The following is a 12,500-nucleotide window of genomic DNA, read 5'->3' on the forward strand; positions in this document are numbered from 1 at the left end:
CACACACACACACACACACACACACACACACACACACACACACACACACACACACACACAGACATACACACACAAAGCTGGCTTGTCTGGTCCCTGGGGTTCTCATTTGTGTGTGTGTGTGTGTGGTAATATGAGTCCCCAGGTTGGCAGTGCTGGACAGCAACAGCTGTAACAACACAACACTGCCAAGAAAGCTCTCCCCAGAATAAACACACACACACACACACACACACACTCTCTGCTGCTGTGTGTCTATCCCACTCAAAGTAGCCAATGGCACATCTTCTGTAATGGGTGAATCTCCCTTTATAGAATTCAATTACCATCCTATGAATAAGAAATAAAGGCACAGATTTATGCTGGGATGGAAGAGAGAGAGAGAGAGAGAGGGAGGGAGAGAGAGAATCAGAGAAACAGAGAAAAGAGAGACCGAGACAGACAGTGAACATTACTGCTCGGCAAACAAAGGAAGATAGGGAGAAAGAAAATAAGAGTGAGTGAGAGAGAGAGAGAGACGGATGGAGGGATAGAGAGAGAGGGGGAGGGAGATAGAAAGAGAGAGGGAGAGAGGAATAGAGCTAGCCAGGTAGTAGTAGGGCATGTCGTGACTCCATCACAGGCCTCTGGCTGGCGTGGTGACGGGCTTGTTTTCTGATGACATTTTGACAGTAAGTAAGTATTGATAGGCAAGTATTGATAGGCGAGTATTGATAGGCGAGTATTGATAGGCGAGTATTGATAGGTCAGTATTGTTAGGTGAGTATTGATAGGTCAGTATTGATAGGTGAGTATTGATAGGTCAGTATTGATAGGCGAGTATTGATAGGAGAGTATTGTTAGGTGTGTTGTTTGTTTATTTTGTTTTGTTTTGGTTGTAAATGTTCATCTTGTGATGCCCTGCAAGGTGATTGAGCTAACACCATCACCACCTCTGCCATCATGGAAACGCTACGTCACACTTCGGGACTCTATAGAACACCATCACTATCACTAATAGAACACCATCACTAATAGAGCACCATCACTAATAGAACACCATCACCATCACTAATAGAACACCATCACTAATAGAACACCATCACCAACACTAATAGAGCACCATCACCATCACTAATAGAGCACCATCACTAATAGAACACCATCACCAACACTAATAGAGCGCCATCACCATCACTAATAGAACACCATCACTAATAGAGCACCATCACTAATAGAACACCATCACCATCACTAATAGAACACCATCACTAATAGAACACCATCACTATCACTAATAGAGCACCATCACTAATAGAACACCATCACTAATAGAACACCATCACTATCACTAATAGAGCACCATCACTAATAGAACACCATCACTATCACTAATAGAATACCATCACCATCACTAATAGAACACCATCACCATCACTAATAGAACACCATCACTAATAGAACACCATCACTATCACTAATAGAACACCATCACTAATAGAACACCATCACCATCACTAATAGAGCACCATCACTAATAGAATACCATCATATCACTAATAGAACACCATTACCATCACTAATAGAACACCATCACTAATAGAGCACTATCACCATCGCTAATAGAACACCATTCAATTTTTCAGGCCATGTAATTCAGTAAATTCATTGAAAGTTTTGGGAAATTTTCATTTGTCACATCAGGTATATCATGTCACAGAATTGGATTGCTTTTTTCATAGATAAAGAATGATTGGGGAGAAACACAGATTATCCAGTCTTGTTTAAATCTCATTTCATAATTACCCCAGGCGTAAAGTAAGTGTGTTCAGTCACATTTCATGATTGATACCAGACTGAGGTGTAAAGTAAGTCACATTTCATAATTAGCCCCAGACTGAGGTGTAAAGTAAGTCACATTTCATAATTAGCCCCAGACTGAGGTGTAAAGTAAGTCACATTTCATAATTAGCCCCAGACTGAGGTGTAAAGTAAGTCACATTTCATAATTAGCCCCAGACTGAGGTGTAAAGAAAGTTATTTTGTACTTTAAGCTCTTGAAAAGTAAAGGAAAGATTTTGAAATGTTGTCAGTTAAAATGGGTGGAAACCCGTTGACTCACTTACCACTATGCAGTGAAGGTCAGGAGCAGGGTGTGTGTGTGTGTGTGTGTGTGTCGCAGGTGAAGGTCAGGAGGAGGTATTTTGTGTGTGTGTGTGAGAGAGAGAGAGAGTTGGAGGAGTTAAAAGCGCCTTGTCAGAGGTGGTTATGGGTAGAGTCCAGTCCAGTTGCGGCCATTTAAATGTCATGATGATCGTGTCTTCAATTCCCTCATTCTTACTGGTCATTGGGAACTGAGAGCACAAGTTTCTTACACCGGTAGTAGAGAGTGTGTGTGCGTGTGTGTGTGTATGTGTGTGTGTGTGTGTGTGGGCCAGCCTTCCTGGTATCTCCATAATGATGGAAGAACTATACAGGGGTCTGAAGGGATCTAGCAAAGAGACATGCACACACACACACACATACACACACATACTTACTTACGGAAATAGATAACACACACAGGTAAACACACACACACACACACACATACTTATGGAAATAGATAGCACACACAGGTATACACACACCCACACACACACACAAAGAACACACAAACGCAATACATATTGTAATAGCTTTGTAATCTCACTAAAGTGTAGAGGATAGTGGGAAGAGGGAAGTGGAAAGTAGTTAGATAGTTCAAGGAGTCTACAGTAATCCACAAACATTTCAAATAAATGGGTAGAACATTGATTTCTGCATTACACATTGATTTCTATGGTGTGCATTTGTGTGTGTGTGTGTGTGTGTGTGTGTGTGTGTGTGTGTGTGTGTGTGTGTGTGTGTGTGTGTGTGTGTGTGTGTGTGTGTGTGCGCGCGTCTGTGTTTGCATCGTTGGAATGATAACATGCAGAGAACCCCCGTAAGCTTTCCATGTCTCTCCTTTTACTGGACTGTAATGCATACATCTCCCAGCATACACACCCACACCCACACACCCACACACACACACACACACACACACACACACCCACACCCACACACCCACACACACACACACACACACACTACTTAATAACCCAGACAGGGGTTTCCCCGGGCTCGTAATGCCAGCACCTGTTCTCGGCATGGCTGTGTCCTGCTGTGTGTGTGTGTGTGTGTGTGTGTGTGTGTGTGAATGCCACCAGGGACACAGGGGACGGTTGCATCATCAGGCAGCCACATTAAACTGCCCAGCGTCTTTTGTGGCATCGAACCAGTCTGTCACATGAGACACACACACACACACACACACACACACACACACACACACACACACACAGACACACACACACACACACTCTGAATGATGATCTATAGATTTTCTGCTGTGAATTGTCTACTGTGAAATCCCTCTGTGATGTGCTGTATTGCATTATGGTTTTCAAAATGTGTTTGTGTGTGTGTGTGTGTGTGTGTGTGTGTTTTGGTTTCATCTGGCTGTGTGTGCAAGTGAAAGCCTCTGGGTATGTTCACACACACACACACACACACACACCCTCAGCTTATTTTATATACAGACACATTCATCAAGTTGCGAAGTTTAGATAAATCAAAAGCATTTATGATGCATTAGCCACGACACCAGCCAGTAAATGTCCTTCAGAAGTCCCAATGATTTCTCCAGGCCAGACAGAGAGAGAGGGAGAGAGAGAGAGAGAGAGAGAGAGAGAGAGAGAGAGAGAGAGAGAGAGATGGTATTTATCAAACCTGCCGTTCATCAGGTAATCGGCACCTTTCTCCGCCCCTACCACAATTTGCGAACGTTCACAACTGAACGCCATATTTCAATCACAAGCACAGTTGAATGTTAACTGATGTTAACATTGAAATGAATCAATCGATCATGAAATAATATACTTGTGCATGTTGGCTATGGCAGATTTAGTAGTCAAATCTAGCAAGTAGAAAAGTTTAAGTGAAATGATGTGAAAATGAAAGTAAGACATTAGAAAGGCCAGTTAAAGTTGCTTTTGACTAAGAAGCAAAACTGGTGCTCTGAATAGCGATTCTGTTATCTTTGAACGTTTCTCTTACTGACGCATTTAACCGCTATTTGGATTAACACCTGCTTTTACAAGGCGGAAATATTTCACTGCAAAACAGACATGTGCTTTCACGGGCAGTTTTCATACATACAGGGGAATACCTAATTAGACACGCTTCTCTTCCATCCCATCTTTTAAACACAAAACACCCACTTTCCCCTGACCCTCCTATATGCATGACACGGAAAAGTGCAAATTGCTATTCTCAGCTCCTGCGACAGTGAGGCCATGTTTTTATGCACGTTGCGAAGAAAATACCGATTAGCGAACATTTACCCCTCAGAGTGCTAATCAAGCTTTGTTTTATTTATTTATTTTTGTTTATTTATTTATTTATTTAGAGGATAGTAGCTCTTTCAAGTAAGGAGGGGACTTTAAGTGAATACATTTGAAAATAAGAGTTGACCAGTGGAGCTGTCTTCTGGTCTTGGGTGCCGGCCAGTCCAACGTTTCATACATCACACAGTAATACGTCCTATAAGGACACCTAAGTACAAATCTACAGGGACTGTTATATAGTACGTTGAGAGGACAAAGATGTGTTTCAGGGGTGTTGCCATAAACAACATCCGCATAGTGGAATATTGGAAGAATGAACTGAGTTACAATTCTTTTGCGGACTTCATGTGCAAAGCAATCAACAGAACGGTAAAGAGATTTTAAGCAAGCAGTTATTTTCGTGGAAATTGCATTAATATGGGGTTTAAAGGAAAGCTGAGAATCCAGCCAGACACCTCAGTATTTAAACTCTATTTAAACTTTGTGTCGCAGCTGTTGGCCATAGCAGAAATATGAAATGTGTTAAATCAGTCTGATACTCTCTACTCACAGACACCTTCTTCAGACTACTATTAACAGTGTGTGTGTGTGTGTGTGTGTGTGTGTGTGTGTGTGTGTGTGTGTGTGTGTCTGTGTATGTATCTGTGTGTGTGTGTGTGTGTGTGGATGTGTGTGTGTTTAACTCTGTGTATATTTGTGTGTGTGTGTGTGTGTGTGTGTGTGTGTGTGTGTGTGTGTGTGTGTGTGTGTATGTTCATAGGGACATAACCATTGGTTTTCTTCTCTCTTTATCCAGTGTGTGGGGATATCCATGGGCAATTCTTTGACCTGATGAAGCTGTTTGAAGTGGGCGGGTCACCTGCTACCACACGTTACCTTTTCCTGGGAGACTACGTGGACAGAGGGTATTTCAGTATTGAAGTAAGTCTCTCCTTCCACCACACAGACACACACACACACACACACACAAAAAAATTTCCTCAACTGACAAACATACATCAAGGCCTCAAGATCCATGGCATGGCATGACATGCACTCAAACCTCAAACTCTCTCTCTCTCTCTCTCTCTCTCTCTCTCCCTCCCTCCCTCCCAAAGTCTCTGGAACCACAACAGAAAAAACACAAACACAAAGAAGTCTTTGGGAGAGTGACAAAACACACACACACACACGCCCAAGTCTCTTGACTCGCCTCAGCCCTAAAATAGTGCATCATCAAAGGCTGCGCAACGCTTCTGACAAACACCGTCAGCTCTGTTTCCACAGCTGACTCGATGGGCAAAAGGAAAGGTCTGAAATGCAAACACCATGTGAGAGCAAAACAAACAAATAAAGAGTCGGAGCACAAAACGCATGAAGTTGTTCCCACTTCCCCAACAACCCGTCAGTGTTATGTTTGTGTTCAAGTGAAACATATGTCAGAATCATTCAGTGTGTGTGGAATTATGGATTCATTAGGAACTCTGGATGATGTCTCTGTTCGTTAGATTCCTTTTCATCAACATGGCACTGCCAACAGTTATCCTCATGGGAGTTTAATTCTCTTAGAAGAGAGAAATTGTGAGTGTGTGTGTGTGTGTGTATTAATTATTTGTTTAATTCCGTCTGATGGTGGGAAGATGAATGTTTTAGTGAAGCGCACCCAGTTTGTCGTTGCGGGTTTCCTTGAATTAAGGAATGTTTTTCGTCATGCTGGTTCCAGGGTTCAGTTTTAATTGCTTATCGGCACGGATAAAGTCTATTTTTTTACTCGTCCTAGACAAGCAGACAAGCTGTGGGTTGTTTTGAAAGACAATGTTTTTAAGATATTGATTTTCAGTGAAACCCAAATCACTTGTCTAGCCTCCTGGTCTTGTTAGCCTTTGCAGGATGTGTGCAATTAGTTATGTCCAATAGCAACTCATCATCTCTCTCTCCCTCTCTCCCTCTCTCTCTCTCTCTCTCCATTCCCAGTGTGTGCTGTACTTATGGGCTTTAAAAATCCTTTATCCCAAAACTCTGTTTCTGCTTCGTGGGAACCATGAATGTAGACATTTAACAGAGTACTTCACCTTCAAACAGGAATGTAAGTATTCACTCCAGCAGTGTGTGTATGTGGAGGAGTGTGTATGGGTTTGGGTTTGTGCGTGCGTGCCTGGTCTCTCTCTCTTGCGTGCGTGCGTGGGTGCGTGTGTGTGTGTGCGTGCCTTTGACTGGTGCGTGCGTGCGAGTGTGCGTGTTGCATGCGTGCGTGCCTTTGACTGGTGCGTGCGTGCGTGCGTGCCTGGTGCGAGTGCGTGCGTGCGTGCGTGCGTGTCTGACCCTGTCCTCTCTCTGGTCCTCACAGGTAGAATTAAGTATTCGGAGCGTGTGTATGACGCCTGTATGGATGCCTTTGACTGCCTCCCACTCGCTGCACTCATGAATCAGCAGTTCCTGTGCGTACACGGCGGCCTGTCCCCTGAAATCACCAACCTCGACGACATCAGAAAAGTGCGTATGCATGCACACACACACACATACACACACACGTACACATCTACATACACACACCCATATACATACGCATAGATAGAAAACAGAATTTATACACATACACTCAAACAGTGCAACAACAGTGCAACAAATTGACAAATGACAAATTTGTCTTGATAATACATCTTAAAATAAGACAGGTTGCCTATTAAAGAAAGATAAGATAAGATAAGATAAGATAAGATGATACTTTAATGTCCGTTTACACAGAAGTTTGTCTTGCATTGCAGCTCAGCAATCAGCAAAGTGCTAGGTAAGGCTACTGTAAGTCCACACTAGTCCGAATCAGTTTTCATACGGATTTTTGAAAAACAAATCCGATCCACATCCACAAACACTGTATCAGTATCGCAGTATCGCAATAGATACGATGTGTGGCCACAGTACTCTATTGATACGCAAATATCTCGGCCGTTCACTCTTTATCAAGTCCCGCATCCCTATGTTACTGTTGCTAGATCGGACGAACAATGGGCATGCAGCGTTAAAAACCTGCATTCAAATTCATAATTCTGATTCTTGAAAATCATGACAAACGTAGGCTTCAGTCAACAAGTATGGTTGCAAGTGAAGAAATAACCATCAGATAAAATCTGCAAACTGGGGGAAAATGGGCAATGTTTGCCAAGTTTACTGCCAGCTCGAATGCTACTCACTAGGAATTCCCATTATAATGGCAAATAGCTTTGTCTGCTAAACTGTTAAGGGAAGAAACAAACAAAATAGACTACATGTAGCTCATGAGATGGGCATTCTAGAACATTACACAGTGCTTCTAATGACCTCATGAGATGGGCATTCTAGAACATTACACAGTGCTTCTAATGACCTCATGAGACGGGCATTCTACTGTAGAACATTACACAGTGCTTCTAATGACCTCATGAGATGGGCATTCTAGAACATTACACAGTGCATTCTAGAACATTACACAGTGCTTCTAATGACCTCATGAGATGGGCATTCTAGAACATTACACAGTGCTTCTAATGATCAAGAGGGATGTATTTGTCTCATACACAGTTACAGTGTATAACAACTTTATATTGCGTCTTTGAATTAAGTTGTGTAGCACCCCTCTACTCTACTTAATAATAAATTGCACTTTAAAGTAAAAGGAGGTGCTTCTATGAGTTACTGTTAAGTTTAGGCCAGTTCTAGGTTCGGCATTAAGGGGGGAGTAAATTGACAAGGACACCAGTATGTAAAATGTTATAAATAAATCATGCAGGTTTATTAAATGCAAGAATATCATTTATCTATGAGAAAAGAAGAGGAAATATTAGTAAATAGAAAATAAATAGTAAATAAATACAAAACCCTATAAAATAATAAAAGATCTCTTAAAAATGAAAAGTATCAAATCAATAGTTAAAAACTCAAATGTCCAAAAGAAAAGAAATACCCGGGTACGGTGGTGTGAGTGTACAATGTCAGTGTATGTGTGAAGGCTTATCTGTATCCAGGGAACAGATCCAAGGGGTTGGTTATCCAGTATGAAAGGGTAGAACAATTCAATCGATCCAAGGGGACTGACTCGCCATCCAGTGTTCCAGTGTACATAAAAAACCAATCTGCATACAGCAGTTTGAGAATACAATTAAGGATATATATTCAATATCAAAGCCGTAAGATATCATTAAATTCCAATTGAACTACAATTCCAGTTCAATTAAGTCCTATTAACTTAGCTAGGCACAAACTACGACGTTAGCGTCGCTGGTAATGAGAGAGAAGAGGTGCCGTTCTCACTCACACACACACACAGGCTACTACTGTGCGCGCTCCTCTAAACATTCTATCGTAACACCCCCAATTATCACCACTTTTGTTCAGAAATTCTAAAACAACGATGTTTTTTAACACTTCAAAATAACATTTACTAAATGAACCTTACATTTTTCAGTAGCCATAGTTGTGTAGATTTGAACAAAATCTGGTTTGGTTCTTAACGGGAGCATTTACTGCCTGAAATATCCGATTTTGTTTACCACGCTCGGAGTTATAGTGCTGGCCTGATGGGTCGCCTATTTACACCGTTTCAACGGCACATGGACGGTTAGACCGAGAATTCTCGTCGTGAAATTAAAATTCCACTGGAGCTCCAAGCGGTTGTGTACACGCAGCCTTACAACACTGTTTACAGCTCCTCGAGTCACGGTAAAATGTCATTTTTGGTACATAGCTAATTTAGATACACCTATGTTGTGGGTGGTTGCGTTTCTATAGGAGTCCGCTGTCTTGGTTTGTATAGAAATGGATATTAAGTGACACATACACGCAAGACGGTGGAAATACGGGACCGACGGTAATAGGGGGAGTTACGATAGTTAGCTCAGTTTTCTAGCATGCTAATCATCCTATTGACTTGAATGCACTATCAGCTAACGGTGCTAATCACTCGCTAGCAGAATGCTAGCGAAGTATTTTAACTCACCGGAGTTCGAGGTTCAAACAACACAGGTCTTCAACAATCAGTAGAAAAATAGGTATAAGGAAAGGTAAGATGATTCAATACGATCAATAGATTTAGAAAAAGTTAGATTAGAGTTAGATAAAGTTAGTATTCATTTTCTTAAGAGGATTATCAGTAATGTCTAATCAATTTCATTCAAGTGGAGTCTCGAGAGTGAAAAAACAAACCCGTCACCTAGGAGATGACTATACCACAATAAAAGTATTTTAGAATACCTGCACTTTCAAGCAGACCAAAAAACAAATACATATAATCATGTAAACTCAGCTTCTTGCTATTTATTCATATTTATTCTATTTATATATTAAAATATTTATTGAACTCAAACTGTTCTAAAACTTGGTTATGGTCTTAGTAACCAAACTTTAAGGTGGGTTACACCTGCATAGGCTATAATCCATTGCCATTCATTGTAGTCTACTCGTGAAATGAATACATGTAGGCTATCATATATGTTTACTAGTCAAATGAATACAGTACATGTAGCCTATATGTTCACTGGTCAAATTAATAGTTGTAGCCTATATGTTTACTTCTTGAAAGCAGTACATGGCCATCGTTGCGTGAAACGAGCACAACCAATCAGGGAAGGGAAGATGGGCTTGTATGTCATCTCTTTTCAGATGGTTCCTCAACACACTGCCCATATTTGTCCCATATGGCTCTGGCAACAAAACAAAACACACACAGACAGACACACACACACACACACACACACACACAGCGGATCCAAACTGCTCCACTCTGGGGCCATGGTCTAATGTGGACGGGAGGCCGAATCGTAACAAAAGTGTGTCGGATACGAACGAAACCGGCATAGTGTGGACAAGTCTCTTTATACTAAAAACAATACCAACGACATTTCTGATCTTAATATAGAACACTTGATTAGGTAAGCAGTTTGTGCAGTGCACACACATACACATACACACACACACACACACACACACACACATTAAACATAAAAGCACACACACACACACACACACACACACACACACACAAACAAACACACACACTCACACAAAGTACATATTTGAGTGCACACACTAATTCTAATATTGTTTAAGTGTTACTACCAAACTATCGGTCAGCGAAACTTGTCAAGTCCCACGGAAAGACGGTATGCATTAATGCACTCATACACATTTCGCAGCCCTGGGATAGGGAGTCTTCATGTATACCCTTGACCCCTGGGATAGGGAGTCTTCATATCTACCCTTGACCCCTGGGATAAGGAGTCTTCATATCTACCCTTGACCCCTGGGATAGGGTGTCTTCATATCTACCCTTGACCCCTGGGATAAGGAGTCTTCATATCTACCCTTGACCCCTGGGATAAGGAGTCTTCATATCTACCCTTGACCCCTGGGATAGGGTGTCTTCATATCTACCCTTGACCCCTGGGATAAGGAGTCTTCATATCTACCCTTGACCCCTGGGATAAGGAGTCTTCATATCTACCCTTGAGGGAGTGGCTTTGTCTACCATCATTCCCCACTGCCTTCCAAAGTCAAGTCAAAGTCAAAGTCTGCTTTATTGTCAATTTCTTCACATGCCAAGACATACAAAGAGATCGAAATTACGTTTCTCACTATCCCACGGTGAAGACAAGACATATTTTACCAATTAAGTCCACAGACAAACATAACATTCAAGTAAACAATAAAAAGTAAATAAGAAGGCACATACAATGAAGAAATAAGAGCATCAAAATTGGGTTGAAATTGTGCAATTGTGCATAGACAGTCAATATATAGTGCAAAGTCAGGCCAATAAATGGCTGAGGTAGTTCTGTTCTGACCTAAGTATGCAAGTGGCATAGTGGTGCAAGTTATGTAAGAGCAGCAGAAGTGTGTTGTGTTTTCAGGACAACAGGACAACAACAACAAGTTGCAAAGTGTGCAAGTGTACAAGTGGAGTAGTGCAAGTGGAGTAGTGCAAGGAAGCCATTGTGGGTCCAAAGTCCAGGGTGTTATGTAGCTGAGGGGGGAGAGAGTTCAGCATCCTAACAGCCTGGTGTATGAAGCGGTTGGTGAGTCTGGTGGTGCGGGAGCGCAGGCTTCTGTACCTCTTCCCAGAGGGCAGTTGATCAAACAAATTGTGAGCGGGGTGACTTGCATCACTCACAATTGTGGTCGCCTTGCGGGTGAGGTGGGTGGTGTAAATGTCCTTCAGGGAGGGGAGTGAAGCACCAATAATCCTTCCAGCTGTGTTCACTATGCGCTGCAGGGCTTTCCTGTTGTATTCAGTGCAGCTTCCGCCCCACACAGCGATACAGCTGGAGAGGATGCTCTCAATGGTGCCTCGGTAGAATGTGGTCATGATGGCTGGTGGAGCACTTGCTCGCCTGAGTTTCCGCAGGAAGTACAGGCGGCGCTGAGCTTTCTTCGCCAGTGATGCAGTGTTGGTGGTCCAGGAGAGGTCTTCACTGATGTGCACCCCCAGGAATTTGGTGCTGCTCACTCTCTCCACCACAGCACCGTCGATGGTCAGTGGCAGGTGGTGGGTGTGACCTCTCCGGAAGTCAAAAACAATCTCCTTGGTGGCCCCGGCTGTGGCGCAACTGGCTGGGGCACATGCACCATACGCCGGCGACCCGGGTTCGATTCCCGCCCCGTGGTCCCTTCCGGATCCCACCCCGACTCTCTCTCCCATTCACTTCCTGTCATTCTCCACTGTCACTATCATTAAAGGCATAAAAAGGCCAAAAAAATACACTTAAAAAAAAAAAAAAACAATCTCCTTGGTCTTGCTGACGTTCAGCAGGAGGTTGTTGTCCCTGCACCATGTGGTCAGGAGGTCGACCTCCAACCTGTATTGAGTCTTGTCGCCCTTGGTAATGAGACCCACCAGAGTTGTGTCGTCAGCAAATTTCACTATGTGGTTGTTGCTGTAGGTTGCAGTGCAGTCATGCGTCAGCAGGGTGAAGAGCAGCGGACTGAGCACGCAGCCTTGGGGGGCCCCCGTGCTCAGTGTGATGCTGCTTGAGATATTGTTGCCAACACGTACTACTTGAGGCCTCTGACAGAGGAAGTCCAGTAGCCAGTTGCAGAGGTAGGTACTGAGTCCCAGTTTGTCAAGTTTGCAGATGAGTTGTTGTGGTATTATGGTGTTGAATGCAG

General features: G+C 42.7%; 1 protein-coding gene across 1 annotated transcript in view; it reads left to right on the top strand.

Moving 5' to 3' along the window:
- Nucleotides 1-12,500, top strand: part of LOC121689345 (serine/threonine-protein phosphatase 2B catalytic subunit alpha isoform) — a 76,505-nt gene that overhangs the window by 20,796 nt on the left and 43,209 nt on the right. Inside the window, exons 3-5 of the mRNA XM_042069077.1 lie at nucleotides 5,182-5,306; nucleotides 6,339-6,450; nucleotides 6,712-6,857. Of these exons, the coding sequence (XP_041925011.1) occupies nucleotides 5,182-5,306; nucleotides 6,339-6,450; nucleotides 6,712-6,857 (383 nt within the window). The remainder of the gene's footprint in view (nucleotides 1-5,181; nucleotides 5,307-6,338; nucleotides 6,451-6,711; nucleotides 6,858-12,500) is intronic.

Source organism: Alosa sapidissima, chromosome 18 (genome assembly GCF_018492685.1).
Source record: "Alosa sapidissima isolate fAloSap1 chromosome 18, fAloSap1.pri, whole genome shotgun sequence".
NCBI lineage: Eukaryota > Metazoa > Chordata > Actinopteri > Clupeiformes > Clupeidae > Alosa > Alosa sapidissima.